The following is a 14,237-nucleotide window of genomic DNA, read 5'->3' on the forward strand; positions in this document are numbered from 1 at the left end:
GTTTAAAACTCTAAACTAGCCAATATAAAATCTCGCGGATATGAAAAAAATAGACGAATACCCGCATATAACGGATATGGGACGAATATTTATTCAGCGGATAGGGTACGAGGAAACTACTACCCGTCCCGTTGACATCCTTAATTAGAACGTTAAGTATTGGAATACCTTTAAAGATTTGGTGTTGTTGTATAAATAGTATATATTCATAGTCTGAATTCCTAAATGAATGTGTTAATATAATTTTTATTCCGTTAATCTATCTTTGATTATTATTATAAAATGTCTTATTTTAATAGTTTTATACTACTAAAATAGGATGTTACAAGATGATTTTTATTTCGCATTAAAATTTATCGACTAAAAAGATATTTAACTCTTGAAAAATATAAATGACAATAAACAATAAAAAATATATTAATTATATTTTGAACAAAAAATACAATGATTTTTTCTTTTTATTAAAGTACAATAAGTATCCGCTTCAAGTACACGAGTAATTTGTCTTCTTTTACAACATTTAAAGGAAACTTAAGAAATATTCATGGAATATCTTTTTATTCTTGAGAAAACATGAATGAGGACACGCTGAACACAATAATAAATGGTATCACCAAATTTTCACATGAGAACGTACCTAATTCTTTTTCCTAATATTTTTAGTAAGTTATAGGTGATTTTATTCTCCTTTTTATTTTTAGCTTCATGTACATGATTAAAATTGTGATGTACTATCTTGTATATATGTTTTAAAGTTCGTAACATTTTTTGGTTTTTAGATGATAACTTTTAAAATAAATATATGTTAGATATTATTATTAATTTTGACATTCAATTACATTAACATTTCAAAGATAGATAATTTATCTTTATAAAGAAAACCGACTTTTTTTCTCTGTCAAACTTCTTCTACCGAATAAGTTAGTCTTTTTATCCGAAATTGCACCTATTTAAGAAAAACCAAGAGGCATCTTTTATGACTATCTTCACGATTAACAAAACTTTTTGAAGATTTTCATTTTTCTTAAAAGGTTGGGACAATTAGACTTTATCACTTAAAATTACCTTCTTTTTTTTTCCTTAGAAGTTAAGAGTTAGATGATCTTTAAAGAGTGGTTATAAATAAATATAATGTTTTTCTGATGTCAGTTTAAATGCTTTAAATTAATTTTAAAATATTACCGCAAATGCAGGTGTCAAAACAGGCAATGGATAAAAATGATTTTAAAACAAATATTCTTAAAAATAGACTGTAATTTTATATATTATCAATATAAAAAATATGTTATCAAACAATTAAAAATATGATAAATATGATATTTAAGATAAATGTTAAGAGTTAATAAATTTGTTGTAAATCCCATACGCAAGACCCTCGTCTTCTTTCTTCCAATTCTCTCTCCATGTCTTCGTAGATTTCTCACCTCTCGTTTCTTTTTTATTTTTCACCTCAAATTTCTCATATTTTTTAAAATTAACATGCATAAGAGTGAAAATAAGAAATTAAGAAATTTTGGACTTATATGATTTTGAAAATCAATTATACATTTTCTTAAGCTGTGATGAGGAAAAATAGTGTTTCTTTCTTCTGAACCCAAGGGAAAATATTTTTTATTTGTAATTGAATTTATGATATTGTAAAAATTAGAATGTATATTATGAATATGAAATATGTATGTATATATTTAGTTAGAGAATACATTTAAAATTTATATATTTAATTATTTTTACTGATAAAATAATAATTAATACACGATTTTGTATAATTGAACAATAAACAAAAATCATATATATATATATTGAATTTATTATTGATTCAATCAAAACTAAAAGAAATTTCTATTTCTTTTTTAATGTATTGTGAGTAAAAAACTCGTTTTAAGAGTAATGCATATCTTGATTAACATTGTTAGGAGAGACAGAATTTATATATTTAATTACCGTTGCTAATACAATAAAAAATAAATATATAATTTAGTATAACATAACTAAAACATAAATCACACACGTTTTCATTGCATTGCTATAGTTTATAATGTTATTAATGTGCATAGATTGATTTAACAAGTCCTCATAAGCTTTCATTTGTTATGTGGTGAACAAGGACTATCTTCAACGTGGTTAAGAAATGCATATTTTTTTTCATACATTAATTTTTTTCCATGATCTAAAACCTTGTTTAGTAAACACATATAACATGGAACAACCATCTAACTTTGAACTAAATAAATAATATGTCAAACAATAAGTTTCATAATTAGTCAGGGAATACTCTAGTCAAGAAGGAAAATATTTAAACCATTTAAATTGAGATCTCCTTGAATGTTTTTCCTTCAAAAAAATGATAGTTTTCAAGTTGGATTTGATATGGACCCCATTTTAAATAAGTTATTATAATTTCATCTATTTGACTCATTGAATATTTCCATATTTGAAGACCTTTTCCTGGATCATGTTCCAAAGAATTAATGTAAAACTTCTCATATATAATTCTTTGAATCTTAAGAAATGACTCATCCAATTGAGAATTGAATCATAAGTATCATGCTTCAGAATATATGAAGAATTTGAATTTTTCTTTTTTCATCTTCACAAGTAGTTTCAATTTTAAATATTGAGTTCATTATTTTTTCTTCATCAAGATACCTATTTTAAAAAAACAAAACTAAAAAATAATTTATTATAATCTAATAAAAAATTGAGAGACGTAAATACTAAAAGAAAAATCGATGATAATCAAATCACAATTAAAATCTATTTATAGAAAACACACAATACAATATTTTTATTCTATATTCATAAAATAAAAAATTAATATTTTTTACAAGATGCTCATGAAAATAAACTAATATTTCACTATCAAGTAAAAACAATAAAGAATTTTATTTTTCAAGAATGAAAAAAAACAGATAAAAAATGAGAGAAAAATAATAAATAAGTTATAGAAAACATTTATTAACATTAAATATTATATTTTACAAAAGAAAAAAATATTTAATTTAATTTATTAATTTATAATATATTACCTAAATATAAAAGTAATTCAAAAATTGGAGAATGGACCCTGGTTTCCTTTTATCACTTATAAAGAATAAATTTATTACTTTATTTTTCATCAATACCCATATATATATATATATATATATATATATATATATATATATATATATTAAGTTTAAAATTAAATAATAATGTATCATAATCTAATAAAAAATTTAGAGATGTAATTACTAAAAAGAAAATTTATGATAATCCAACCATAGTTAAAAATCGGATACAATAGAACACATAGTGATTTTTTTTCTTTTATATTCGTAAAGAATTAATATACAAGACTTATGAGATAAAAAAAATAATGCTAACTATTCAATTAATATTTTACTAATGAAACAATTTATTTTTTTCAGAAATGAAAGAAAAAACAAAAAAATTAAAACAAAAATAGAGAGTCTTTGTCTAACTTAAAAAAAAAGTATTTTAATAAATATTAATTTTTTTATATTTAATTTTGTTTTTTATTATTTATTATCATTTGTGGTTTATAAAAAAATAAAAATTTCCTAATTTAATTTTCATTTATTCTCGATATATACCATACATAATTTAAAATTTTTAAAAACTTTAAAATTCCCGATAAATAAAATTAAAAATTTCAAAAAAATGTAAAAATACATGACTTGTCCACTCCCTTGAGAAATCCGCCATATTATATATATATATATATATATATATATATATATATATATATATATATATATAATTAACACTACAAACTAAAAAAAATATTTATTTATTTGTATATTTATATACATATATTATTAATATCATTAATATTATGCTTTAGGCTTAGAAGAAAATAAAATAAAAGTAAAATTAAATTAAATTAAATAAAAGAAGAAAAAAACTAGCCAAGAAAACATCTATTAAAATTATATATTACCAATTAAAAGATTAACAATATTTTAAATTTCAAGAATACTTTCATATTTTAAATCCAACCTTTTTTTTCTAAACCGGAAAGAAATAGACTTTAGCATGAAATTCATTACATTTTTGTTTCCTCCCTTATTTGTGTCTCAACCATTTAATCTTCTTTCCATTTTCATATAACCCAAATAACAATACTTATCTTCATTCTAGTTTATTTATACCATATACAAAGTTATATAGACATACATATAAATTTGCCCTTAGAAAACGTGTAATAAATAATGATTTTAAAATCTTAATTAAATAGAAAAATTATGTCATATTACATGGGAAAAAACTTTATATACTAACATAAACTAAATATTAAATATTACCTTAATTGTTCTTATCCATCTTAGATTTAAACATTATATACTAACATACTCTAAATATTAAATATTACCTTAATTGTTCTCATCCATCTTAGATTTAAACATTAATACATCCTATCTATTTTAAAATATCTTAACAGAACAAAAAAACGTAATTCCTTTTTTTTTTCTGTTACATTTTAAGAGAAAGGAATAAATTATTGGCATACTCAATTACTATTTTTCCTTTCTAACAGACATGTTTTTTAATTTCAGAAAATTAAATGTGAATTTTTTGTGTACATATTAAGTTACTCTGGCGATTTATTAATTAATAAAAGGAACACGTTTGAAAATTAATGTCTGAGAAAAATAAGGGATAAGTGTTGAAAAATCTTACAGGCGTCATTTTTGTGTGCTATGAGCTGTGACAGGGTTCTAATGTGAAGGCGTCGGTCGCACGTGCGGCGTGTCAATGTTGTCACGTGCGGAACAGCCTTGCTCCAATTGGTTCCTCTTTAATTCTCGAGCGTGTATAACATAACATAGCAAGCAGCATCTATTCACACTCTCACTCACACGCGCACACACACCTTCACTCGCACACTCGCACTCTCGCACTCGCTCTTTGGAATCACAGAAATCTCAGGCTCACCACAACACAACGAACCGAGAGAAAGAAAGAGAGAGAGAGAGGGTTTTATTTTAACGTTTTTGTTTGTTATTCCTTTACAGCTCAACCTGCATTTCTCTCTCACTCTCGCGCATCTCAGATCGAAATCCAGGTCATTGCGTGCGACCTCTCACTCTCGTTCTATCTTCAGTTACCTCGATTTTCTGTAAACTGAAAAACGCCACAAATTCGCAATCGCTGTTGTGGCGTGTTAATTAGCTTCGATTCGATGCTTGCACATTCAGTGCTTTTGATTTGAAATGCTGAATTGAGTTTCTCTTCACTCTAGTACTGTAACTGAACTGCTAAGCTTTTCTAGCTGTTTACCTAGTCTGCTTCGCTGCCACTTTCATCTCTTTTGCTGCGTTTCAGTTGAAAACTTTTGAACTCAGGTTGAAGCATTTGCTATGCTGCAAGTGCTTGTTACTGCTTTTGTTCATATGCATCAAAAGTTCAAATATAGAAAACTTATTTAGTATTTTTTAGTTATTTATTCATTCGTTTCTGTGGTTATATATATTCTGGCTGTGAAGTGTTTTTTAGTGTGAGCAATTGATTTTCATAACTGCCGAATTATTTTATTTTCTTGTCAGGTTTAATTTCCGTTGATGAGTTTGTTATAAATAACAATTATGATTCCTGTCTTTAGTAATTTCTTTGCGGATAACATTTAATTTTTTTTCCTGTTGCAGGCGGTGTCTACGTTTGTCTGCGGTGTTGATGTTCGTGCCAACTAGATAACTACATGGTGGAGCGAGACATTTTTCTCATATGACTTCTATTAGCTATATTCTTACTGAGCAGTGTTGCTATGGGCATTTGTCTTTTGAAATGGCAATGGCCGTGGCTTCTTTTGATTGTGCTGCTACATGTTGTAATCATTAAGAGCAATGCTATCACTCCCGATGGTATGATCATATTTATTTCTTACACTTCTATTTAACTTATTGCTTTTGAGGCTATTGTTAATTAGGATATAATCCTGCTTCTAATATTATCACATTTATATCATGCATCTCACAATCTGTACACAACCATACATATATTTGGTTTTTAATCACTCTAAATTGCGTTGCGGTATCTACGTAGTCGACTTCATCGAGTGAGATAAAACTTTGTTGTTGTCGTAATTTTACATATATCTGTTATGTCTCTCAGTTTGATTGAAACTAGTGCTATTTTTCACTTTGATTCCATAATAATTTTATTGGACTAAAAACACATTTTACGAAATCTACTATTGATCTTTACCACCTTCTTGCGTGGAGTTGTTATCTGATGGTACTTTATCAAAATTAGAATTTTACTAGTTTCATTTGGCTGATGCATGATCATTTTGATATCATATACTCTGACATCTGTAGGTGAGGTGCTTCTCAGCTTTAGGACAGCAGTTGTTAATTCTGATGGTATCCTATTACAGTGGAGGCCAGAGGATCCTGACCCATGTAAATGGAAAGGAGTGAAATGTGATCCGAAAACCAAAAGAGTAACACATCTGTGAGTTTTTATAATGATTATGAGATATTTCTTGTCTAGATTACTCTAAGACATTTTATTAGGGATGAAAGTGTTTGATTGACCAGTGTATTTTGTCACATCTATTATTTAAATGGTAAATAGACCGTATTATGTTGTTTTTGCGTTCATAAATACCAAAAACCAGACTAATACCAAGCTTAATTGGATTTTTTACCACATCTGGAGCATTTATAATCTGATTTAGACTATAGATTTTGTACACAAAACTATTGCCTAATTCTTGCAGCTAGTGCTGATTGATGTTTCTCATGAACCATTACGCTACTTTCAGTTTCTTACTTGTTTAGTCTATGATCTTGTCATAGCTCAATGCTAGACTAAAATTCTTACACATAGGGAGTTAATCACCCATTCATTTTCTGGGTTTTGCATTGGGGTAGGGTTTAATTAAATCAGAATAGAATGCACTGTTTTTATGTGTAAATTTCCTTGAATGATTGCATCTGTGTGATATTTTGGTTCCGGAACTTCTTAACTTTAGAAAATAGTTTCATCAATACATGACAGGAGACTTGCTGACAGTTTTGTATGAATTCTTTATCTAACTTTACTTTCCTTGGTAATATTCTAGGAGTCTATCTCACCATAAGTTAAGTGGGTCTATATCACCTGACCTTGGGAAGCTCGAGAGTCTGAGGGTTCTGTACGTATTTTTAAAATTTTGATTGTAGATATATTTTCTTTTAAGTTATTTGGCGCTTTTATGTATTTGCTTATATAACGATTATGTATCTGTTGTAGTGCTCTGCATAACAACAATTTCTATGGGACAATTCCGTCAGAATTGGGAAATTGCACTGCATTGGAGGGAATGTATGTATTAAGTTCGGTTCATTTGCCTAGTTCTGTTCCATGCTCTTTTTTTGCTGTTTACCTCAGAAAATCATCTGCGTTTATCTTAGTTGTTGATGTCAAGATAATGCAAATTTATGAAATCATATCAGTTATGTTAAATTTGGTGATGCACATACTTATTCAGATTGTTTTTTACTTATACGTGTATGTGTCTCTGTGTGTTTGCAATCTATTTATCATTTATGCTAGAGTTATTATATTTTTCATTTTAACTTCTAGTATGACATTTGCTGTTATTGTCTTATTCACACACTTCCTTTTCTTAAACTAATTTCTCCAATAGAAGTTATATAACTACTAAACCCAATTGTTCTATTACTACTTGGTAATAACTACTAATTTTGGTTATGCAGATTTTTACAGGGTAATTACCTTAGTGGAATCATTCCAAGTGAAATAGGAAACCTTTCGCTGCTCATAAATTTGTGAGTTTCTTTTAGTTCTTGCTTCTCTTGGTTGTTTGTATTTAATTATTTGGGTGTATTGTATTGTGCATTCATTCTGTTTTCGTTCGAAGAATAAATGACCTAAAAGTTGGGCACTGAAAGAATAAAGGGAAAGAAAAAGTAGTACTTCAGATGATTATCTATTTTTAGTTATTTAGTGAATTTTCTAGTTCGTCCTTTTTTAAACAAATTCAAATTCTTTAGTTTTGGTGTTACAGTCATTCAGACATCATATTCAACAATATATCTCCCTATTTTACAGGGACATTTCGAGCAATTCCCTCAGTGGGAATATTCCTGCATCACTTGGGAAGTTGTACAATCTCAAAAATTTGTATGTAGGCTTTTCTTTTCCGCTGTGATACTTCTTTCTCTATGCATATTTTATTAATTTGTTATTTTACATCAAAATGAATCTTTTACCATTGTGGTCGTGTTTTTGAAGCAATGTATCAACCAATTTTCTGGTCGGACCTATACCTTCTGATGGTGTCCTTGGAAACTTTACTGGAAGCTCGTAAGTATGGCCTTTCCTGTTTATAGATGTTCCGTAAGCCAAGTGCTGATTTTTTATTTTATTAAAGTTGAGTTTTAATTAAATATATTAATAATAATAATAATTTATTTAACTTATTAGATTTCAGAGAGAATTTAAAAGAAATATTTTGTTTTTAGACAGAATCTAGTTTTATGATAATTTTATTTTTATGTTGTTATGCCAGTTGGTATTTTAATAGATATATTAAGTCTTGACATTAATGTCGTCAATAATTATGTTTTTAATGTTTACTTTGCTTTTTGTGATCAATGATACTAGACACTCCGAATATAGCAGTCAATTTCAAAGGAATTAAATCCATTTTACAATATTGAAACAAGCATATTATGCCTTCCTGCAGCTTTGTTGGAAATCGTGGTCTGTGCGGAGTGAAAATCAATTCAACATGTAAAGATGACGGTTCACCGGGGACCAATACTCAATCTGCTTCCTCAGGTAAAGCTGTGTGTTTTTTTAATCTAGTATTTATCCTTTATTTGATCTCATATCAAGTTTTCCTTCTTTTGTTTAATGATGCATTGTTTTTTTTTTTTAATATAATCTTTTTCAAGTAGATACACGGTGGTTAAAATAGAGAAAGGCATTGGGGGGGGGGGGGGGGGTGTTATACGACCAACTATATTCTATGGTAGTAATGCCAAGCTTAGGGGTAGCAAAAGAAAAGAAATGGGAATGATAATGCTAGAGATATGATTTGATTGCATAATTATTAGGCATCAAACCAAGTTTCAATATTGAGTCTGCTTTTGCAAACTCAGTTTGCAAATTGAATTTTATTCAAATTTAAGTTTACAAATTAATCAAAAACATGCTAAAAAAAATAATTGCATATTAGGGGATACTCATGTGATGTGAGTCACGTGACACATATTAAGTAAAATATGAAAGCTAGCTGGTAAGGGAGGGAGCAAAGCATATAAGTACTCCCCTGAGTATGCTATACTATTTGATGCGGGTCAGGCACTTCATAATTCTCAGGTCCTATTATGTCTCATTTTTTGTATGTTGTCATCGCCTGAAATGGATTTACCAACTCAATTTTGTCTTCATGACAATGGTTTTGACTCTGTTGTATATAATACAGACAATTTAATTACATTGTCAAAATACCATTTTTATTTTTATTACTTTGCACTTATAGACCAAAATCAAATGGGAAAGAAGAAATATTCTGGCCGGCTGCTCATCAGTGCATCAGCAACTGTGGGAGCTCTACTTTTGGTAGCACTTATGTGCTTCTGGGGTTGTTTCCTCTACAAGAAGTTTGGTAAAAATGACAGAATAAGCCTCGCAATGGATGTTGGCGCAGGTTTACTCCTTATCTCTCGTTAGCTTGCACATAGACCCCATTTGAGTTTTCTATTTTTTTTTTTTCTACTTTATATATGCTTTGAGAAATCCGTAAAAATTAAAATGTCCAAATGTCTTGTAGGTGCATCAATTGTGATGTTTCATGGAGACCTGCCATATTCTTCAAAAGACATCATTAAGAAACTAGAGACTTTGAATGAAGAACACATAATAGGGATTGGGGGATTTGGAACTGTTTACAAGCTTGCAATGGACGATGGGAATGTCTTTGCTTTGAAAAGGATTGTAAAGTTGAATGAGGGGTTTGATCGTTTTTTTGAGAGGGAGCTTGAAATTCTTGGTAGCATCAAACATCGTTATCTAGTGAACTTACGAGGATATTGCAATTCACCAACATCGAAGTTGTTAATATATGATTACCTACCAGGTGGTAGTCTTGATGAAGCTCTTCATGGTAAGATCTCTTGTTGAATGCCTGTATTTTTGGGTAGAAGTATGAAACTTTAAGGTGGGCATCTGGTAATTACGGAGTAAATGGTTCATGTGGTAGTTATCATTTAGTTCTCCTTATAAACCAACTGATCACTTAAGAACGCTTAGTAACTCTCTGAAAATAGGTCAAAACATAAATATCTATGTAATTTGTTATGAGTATTCATTATTAAGCAAATATGGCAACCATTGTTTCACCAAAGCAGCTCATGTGAATCTTCAATGCTTTTTGGATATGAAATACCTACTCAACTGATGATTATTTTATATGGAACGCTTTTGATGAATCAGGATTTGGTTATTATAGCTTATATTTGCTTGGGATATCATGCTTTGGTTGTTAAATAAGGCCTTTTCATTTATGCTGCATTTATTGGTGCAAATTCAATTAACATGAAAGCTAGTACAGCAGGCATTGTTGCTCAACCTAGATGGCATTCCTTCTAGTTCCAGGAGCACAATATCATATTAAATAGTGGATATAAGTAGACATCAATAATCTGAAAATGTTTGTGAATTTATGTTCTGTATAATAGTGATTACGCCAAATGGGAAATGCTTTATAACTAGTTTTCCTGGAAAGGGCTCATTTACAGGAAGCACGATCTGTCCTAAAAAGGAAGTTTCATTTTATTTAATAGTTACTCCTTTGGACTGAAAAATATAAGTAAAAGATTTGGTGGACTTAAATATAAGCAATTTTAAACTAGTTCACCCTATTTAATGTCATTATTCAAAATTACTCTTAAGTTAATTCAAATGTGAGCTTCATCTTCAAAATAAATTTGATTATGGGTAGTTTAGAGCATGTAGTTCTTTTATTATAAGATATCAAGAAAATCAAATGAACGTGTGAAATTATGTATGTTTACATATATTTGAGCCTAAAAGGAGTATTTCTTAAAGGTATTAAATATTGCTCAATGTGGCTTTCCTTGGTTGCCAATACAATGCAATATTCTTTTTAGTTTGTTCGATTGGATATATTTCTAAAGCTTTGTTCAATTCTGAAGTGTCATACAGATACTAATATGTTTGAAGTGAATTGTATGTTGTGTATCAATATCAACTATAATCATTTCTGAAAACTTACTTTTTGTGAACTTACATTTTCACTTGATCTTATCTTTGATTAAATCATTTTGGTGCGATAATGGTGTTTTTGATGCATCACACAGAAAGGGCTGAGCAACTAGACTGGGATTCACGCTTAAATATAATCATGGGAGCTGCAAAAGGGCTTGCTTACTTACATCATGATTGCTCCCCTAGGATTATACACCGAGACATTAAATCGAGTAACATTTTGCTTGATGGAAACTTGGAAGCTCGGGTATCTGATTTTGGACTTGCCAAACTGCTGGAGGATGAAGAATCGCACATCACCACTATTGTTGCTGGAACATTTGGTTATCTTGCTCCAGGTAAGCAATGTAGAAGTTCTGATCACCGCTGGGGGCATGGTTGATGGTATTTAGCATTTAAACTCTTAATGAAGTTGTTTTGTTGTTGGATGTATGTGTATAACTAGTCACTAGGTGGTCTTAAACTGCCTGGACGTTTACTCCGTTATCTCTTTTGTCATTTATAGCATTTGTATGAAGAGAAGTTGCAAGTTCATATGATATAATATAATTCACATGACTATCTTTCTCTATAGGCTAATAATAGTGCAAGTTAAAAGTACAAATTTAGAAAAATTACATAAGAAAACTTCTAGAAATTAGTTTTTGTATAAACTAATTTTATCTATGGAGAAGTTATTTTCAATTTTTCTTTCATTTTTCACTCCTTTTAACTCCATGGTTGTCTAACCAAGCATCCGTTATTTCATGGCAGAGTATATGCAAAGCGGTAGAGCAACTGAGAAGTCTGATGTGTATAGTTTTGGTGTGTTGACACTTGAAGTGCTGAGTGGAAAGCGGCCAACAGATGCAGCATTCATCGAAAAGGGTCTCAATATTGTTGGTTGGGTATGTCATTTACCTAAATATTAAATTTTAGTACAAGTTTTGATCTCTCCATTTTTTTGTTTTGTTTTTTGAATAACTAAATATAAACACCCATTAAGGTATCTTTTGTTAACTTTGATAGTATAACACCTTATGTTGTCCAATGGGTTTCCTTATGGCAGCCAATATAATCAGCATAGTGTGGGTTGAGTGAGTAATTGAAATTTATTGTCATCTTGTTGGGATTGGTTCTCTTAGAGAGTAAAGTGTGGAGTGATAATAATTCCCTGGAAAATCAATAACCGAGGGTTTTAACAATTTCATAATTTGTTCAGCAAATGCATAAATTTTACAACTATATAAACGCATTATTTTCTAATAAATGGTTATCACTTCGCGCAATACCAGTGCACTTCAGATGAGCCAAATTTCATGTTTTAGGTATATACACCTGCTGTGTACTTTTTAGATGATTATTAAGCAAGCCGATCATGTTGCTATTCCAATGTAATGGATCAGTACTCAAACTCAACATATTTGCTATGCTTGCAGTTGAATTTTCTAATTACAGAAAATAGGCCGAGGGAAATTGTTGACCCACTATGTGATGGGGTGCAAATGGAGAGCCTTGATGCCTTGCTCTCTGTGGCTATTCAGTGTGTCTCCTCAAGTCCAGAAGATCGACCCACTATGCATCGAGTAGTGCAATTGTTTGAATCAGAGGTCGTAACTCCATGCCCCAGTGACTTCTATGATTCCAGCTCCGATTAGAAAGCTTGCAAAGACAAACTAAAAGTATGCTATTGTGTTTGCATCCATGTCACTGCAAATTACTTGAAAGTCAGAAGCTATGAAAGAGGCTCGGAGTTTGCAGTGTTACTTTTCCTCTCGGTTGCATTCATTCTTAACTGGAATTTAGTGAAAGAGGTCCTTCATTACACCACGTCACTATAGAAGTTGTGGTTCCCTGTCACATGTCATCATTGGACATGTTCAAAGTTTCTAAGTCTTTGGAGTTGCTTGTGTCACTCGATCGGTTGCCGTTCCAGTCTTCCCCCTTGTGTTGTTATTTTTCCCTTTCTATTTGCTAGCATTGTAATCTTTATTACTATTTGTTCACTCCAATTTAAGTGTATATGAATGTGTACAAGTTCAGATGGCTTACCCTTGCAGGTGATTCTTGTGATTTATTTTTGTAATATATGTCCCATAAAACAATTCATCTAACTAGTGTGCTTCTCACCTTTCAGGTTGGTCTAGTGTTTTACATTCTTTTATCCACTTGTGCTTGTCGTAAACTTCATGCTTTGGACCAAAATTCAGATCCTATTGATTAAAACAAAGGGTAAATAATCAAATGAGTCTTATATGTGTGATACATTGTTAATTTATTGAAATAATACAAAATATTAGTATCTGACTATGTAAATTTTACAAAATGATTCCTAATTATTATAGTTTAATGACAATAGTATACTTTTTTTTTCGTTAAGTTAGTTTTTAAAATTATATTTTAACAATAAATAATTTTAGAAAACTTAATAACACGAAGTAATTTTTTTTTATACTTCTAGGAACTTCAATTAATTGTTTAAGGAATAAATATACATTAGAGGCGTTCAAAAAGATCAAATTATTTATTTGCAGTAAAGCAATTTAAAATAACATTCATTCACTGTGATAAAAGATATGCAATACTATTTCTTAATGAAATTAGATTAAGGATCCATTAATTTTTTACGGTAATTTTAAAAAATAGGGCAAATTGTTGTTAATGCAATATTATATATATATATATATATATATTAGTAAAAATGACATCATAATATTTATAAAAAAAATTGTTTCAATTTAAAGAAGAATGATATTAATTGATTTTTATAAAATTGAAACTAAATTAAATCTAAAGAAATAAATGTAAAGATTAAATTAGTATTTTGTTCATATAACAATATGTTACATCATAATGTTACTGTTACGTCACACTGAATATGTTATGACATAATTGTAAAGTGACCCATGTAAAAGAGATTTTTATAAATTAATACGTGACACTAATTTTTATATAGTTAAAACTAATGGTAATAATTAAATTAAATTATTTAAAAAATAATAAAGACAAATTAA

The 14,237-nt window shown here is 29.2% G+C and overlaps 1 protein-coding gene across 2 annotated transcripts; it reads left to right on the plus strand.

The window, feature by feature from the left end:
* Positions 1–4,834: 4,834 nt before the first annotated feature.
* On the plus strand, positions 4,835–13,387 carry FEI1 (Leucine-rich repeat protein kinase family protein). 2 transcript variants are annotated; one of them, XM_028057561.2, is made up of 14 exons: positions 4,835–5,073; positions 5,646–5,861; positions 6,318–6,453; positions 7,067–7,138; positions 7,237–7,308; positions 7,704–7,775; positions 8,059–8,130; positions 8,242–8,313; positions 8,696–8,790; positions 9,497–9,664; positions 9,788–10,120; positions 11,337–11,582; positions 11,998–12,131; positions 12,663–13,387. In XM_028057561.2, the coding sequence occupies exons 2-14, from the start codon at positions 5,765–5,767 to the stop codon at positions 12,879–12,881; spliced, it is 1,788 nt and encodes a 595-aa protein (XP_027913362.1). In that variant the 5' UTR covers positions 4,835–5,073; positions 5,646–5,764; the 3' UTR covers positions 12,882–13,387. The 2 variants fall into 2 exon arrangements, with proteins under 2 accessions (XP_027913362.1, XP_027913361.1); XM_028057560.2 differs by having other exon boundaries at positions 4,840–5,065.
* Positions 13,388–14,237: the final 850 nt, after the last annotated feature.

Source organism: Vigna unguiculata, chromosome 2 (genome assembly GCF_037176805.1).
Source record: "Vigna unguiculata cultivar grain cowpea cultivar isolate G323 ecotype 2 chromosome 2, ASM3717680v1, whole genome shotgun sequence".
Lineage (NCBI taxonomy): Eukaryota > Viridiplantae > Streptophyta > Magnoliopsida > Fabales > Fabaceae > Vigna > Vigna unguiculata.

Bases quoted from the DNA above. Each gene is read 5' to 3' on its own strand.
- FEI1 (XM_028057561.2), top strand. From the start codon at position 5,765: ATGGGCATTTGTCTTTTGAAATGGCAATGGCCGTGGCTTCTTTTGATT. The intron at 6,454-7,066 runs GTGAGTTTTTAT...GTAATATTCTAG, and splicing joins ACCAAAAGAGTAACACATCT to GAGTCTATCTCACCATAAGT. The intron at 7,309-7,703 runs GTATGTATTAAG...TTGGTTATGCAG, and splicing joins TGCACTGCATTGGAGGGAAT to ATTTTTACAGGGTAATTACC.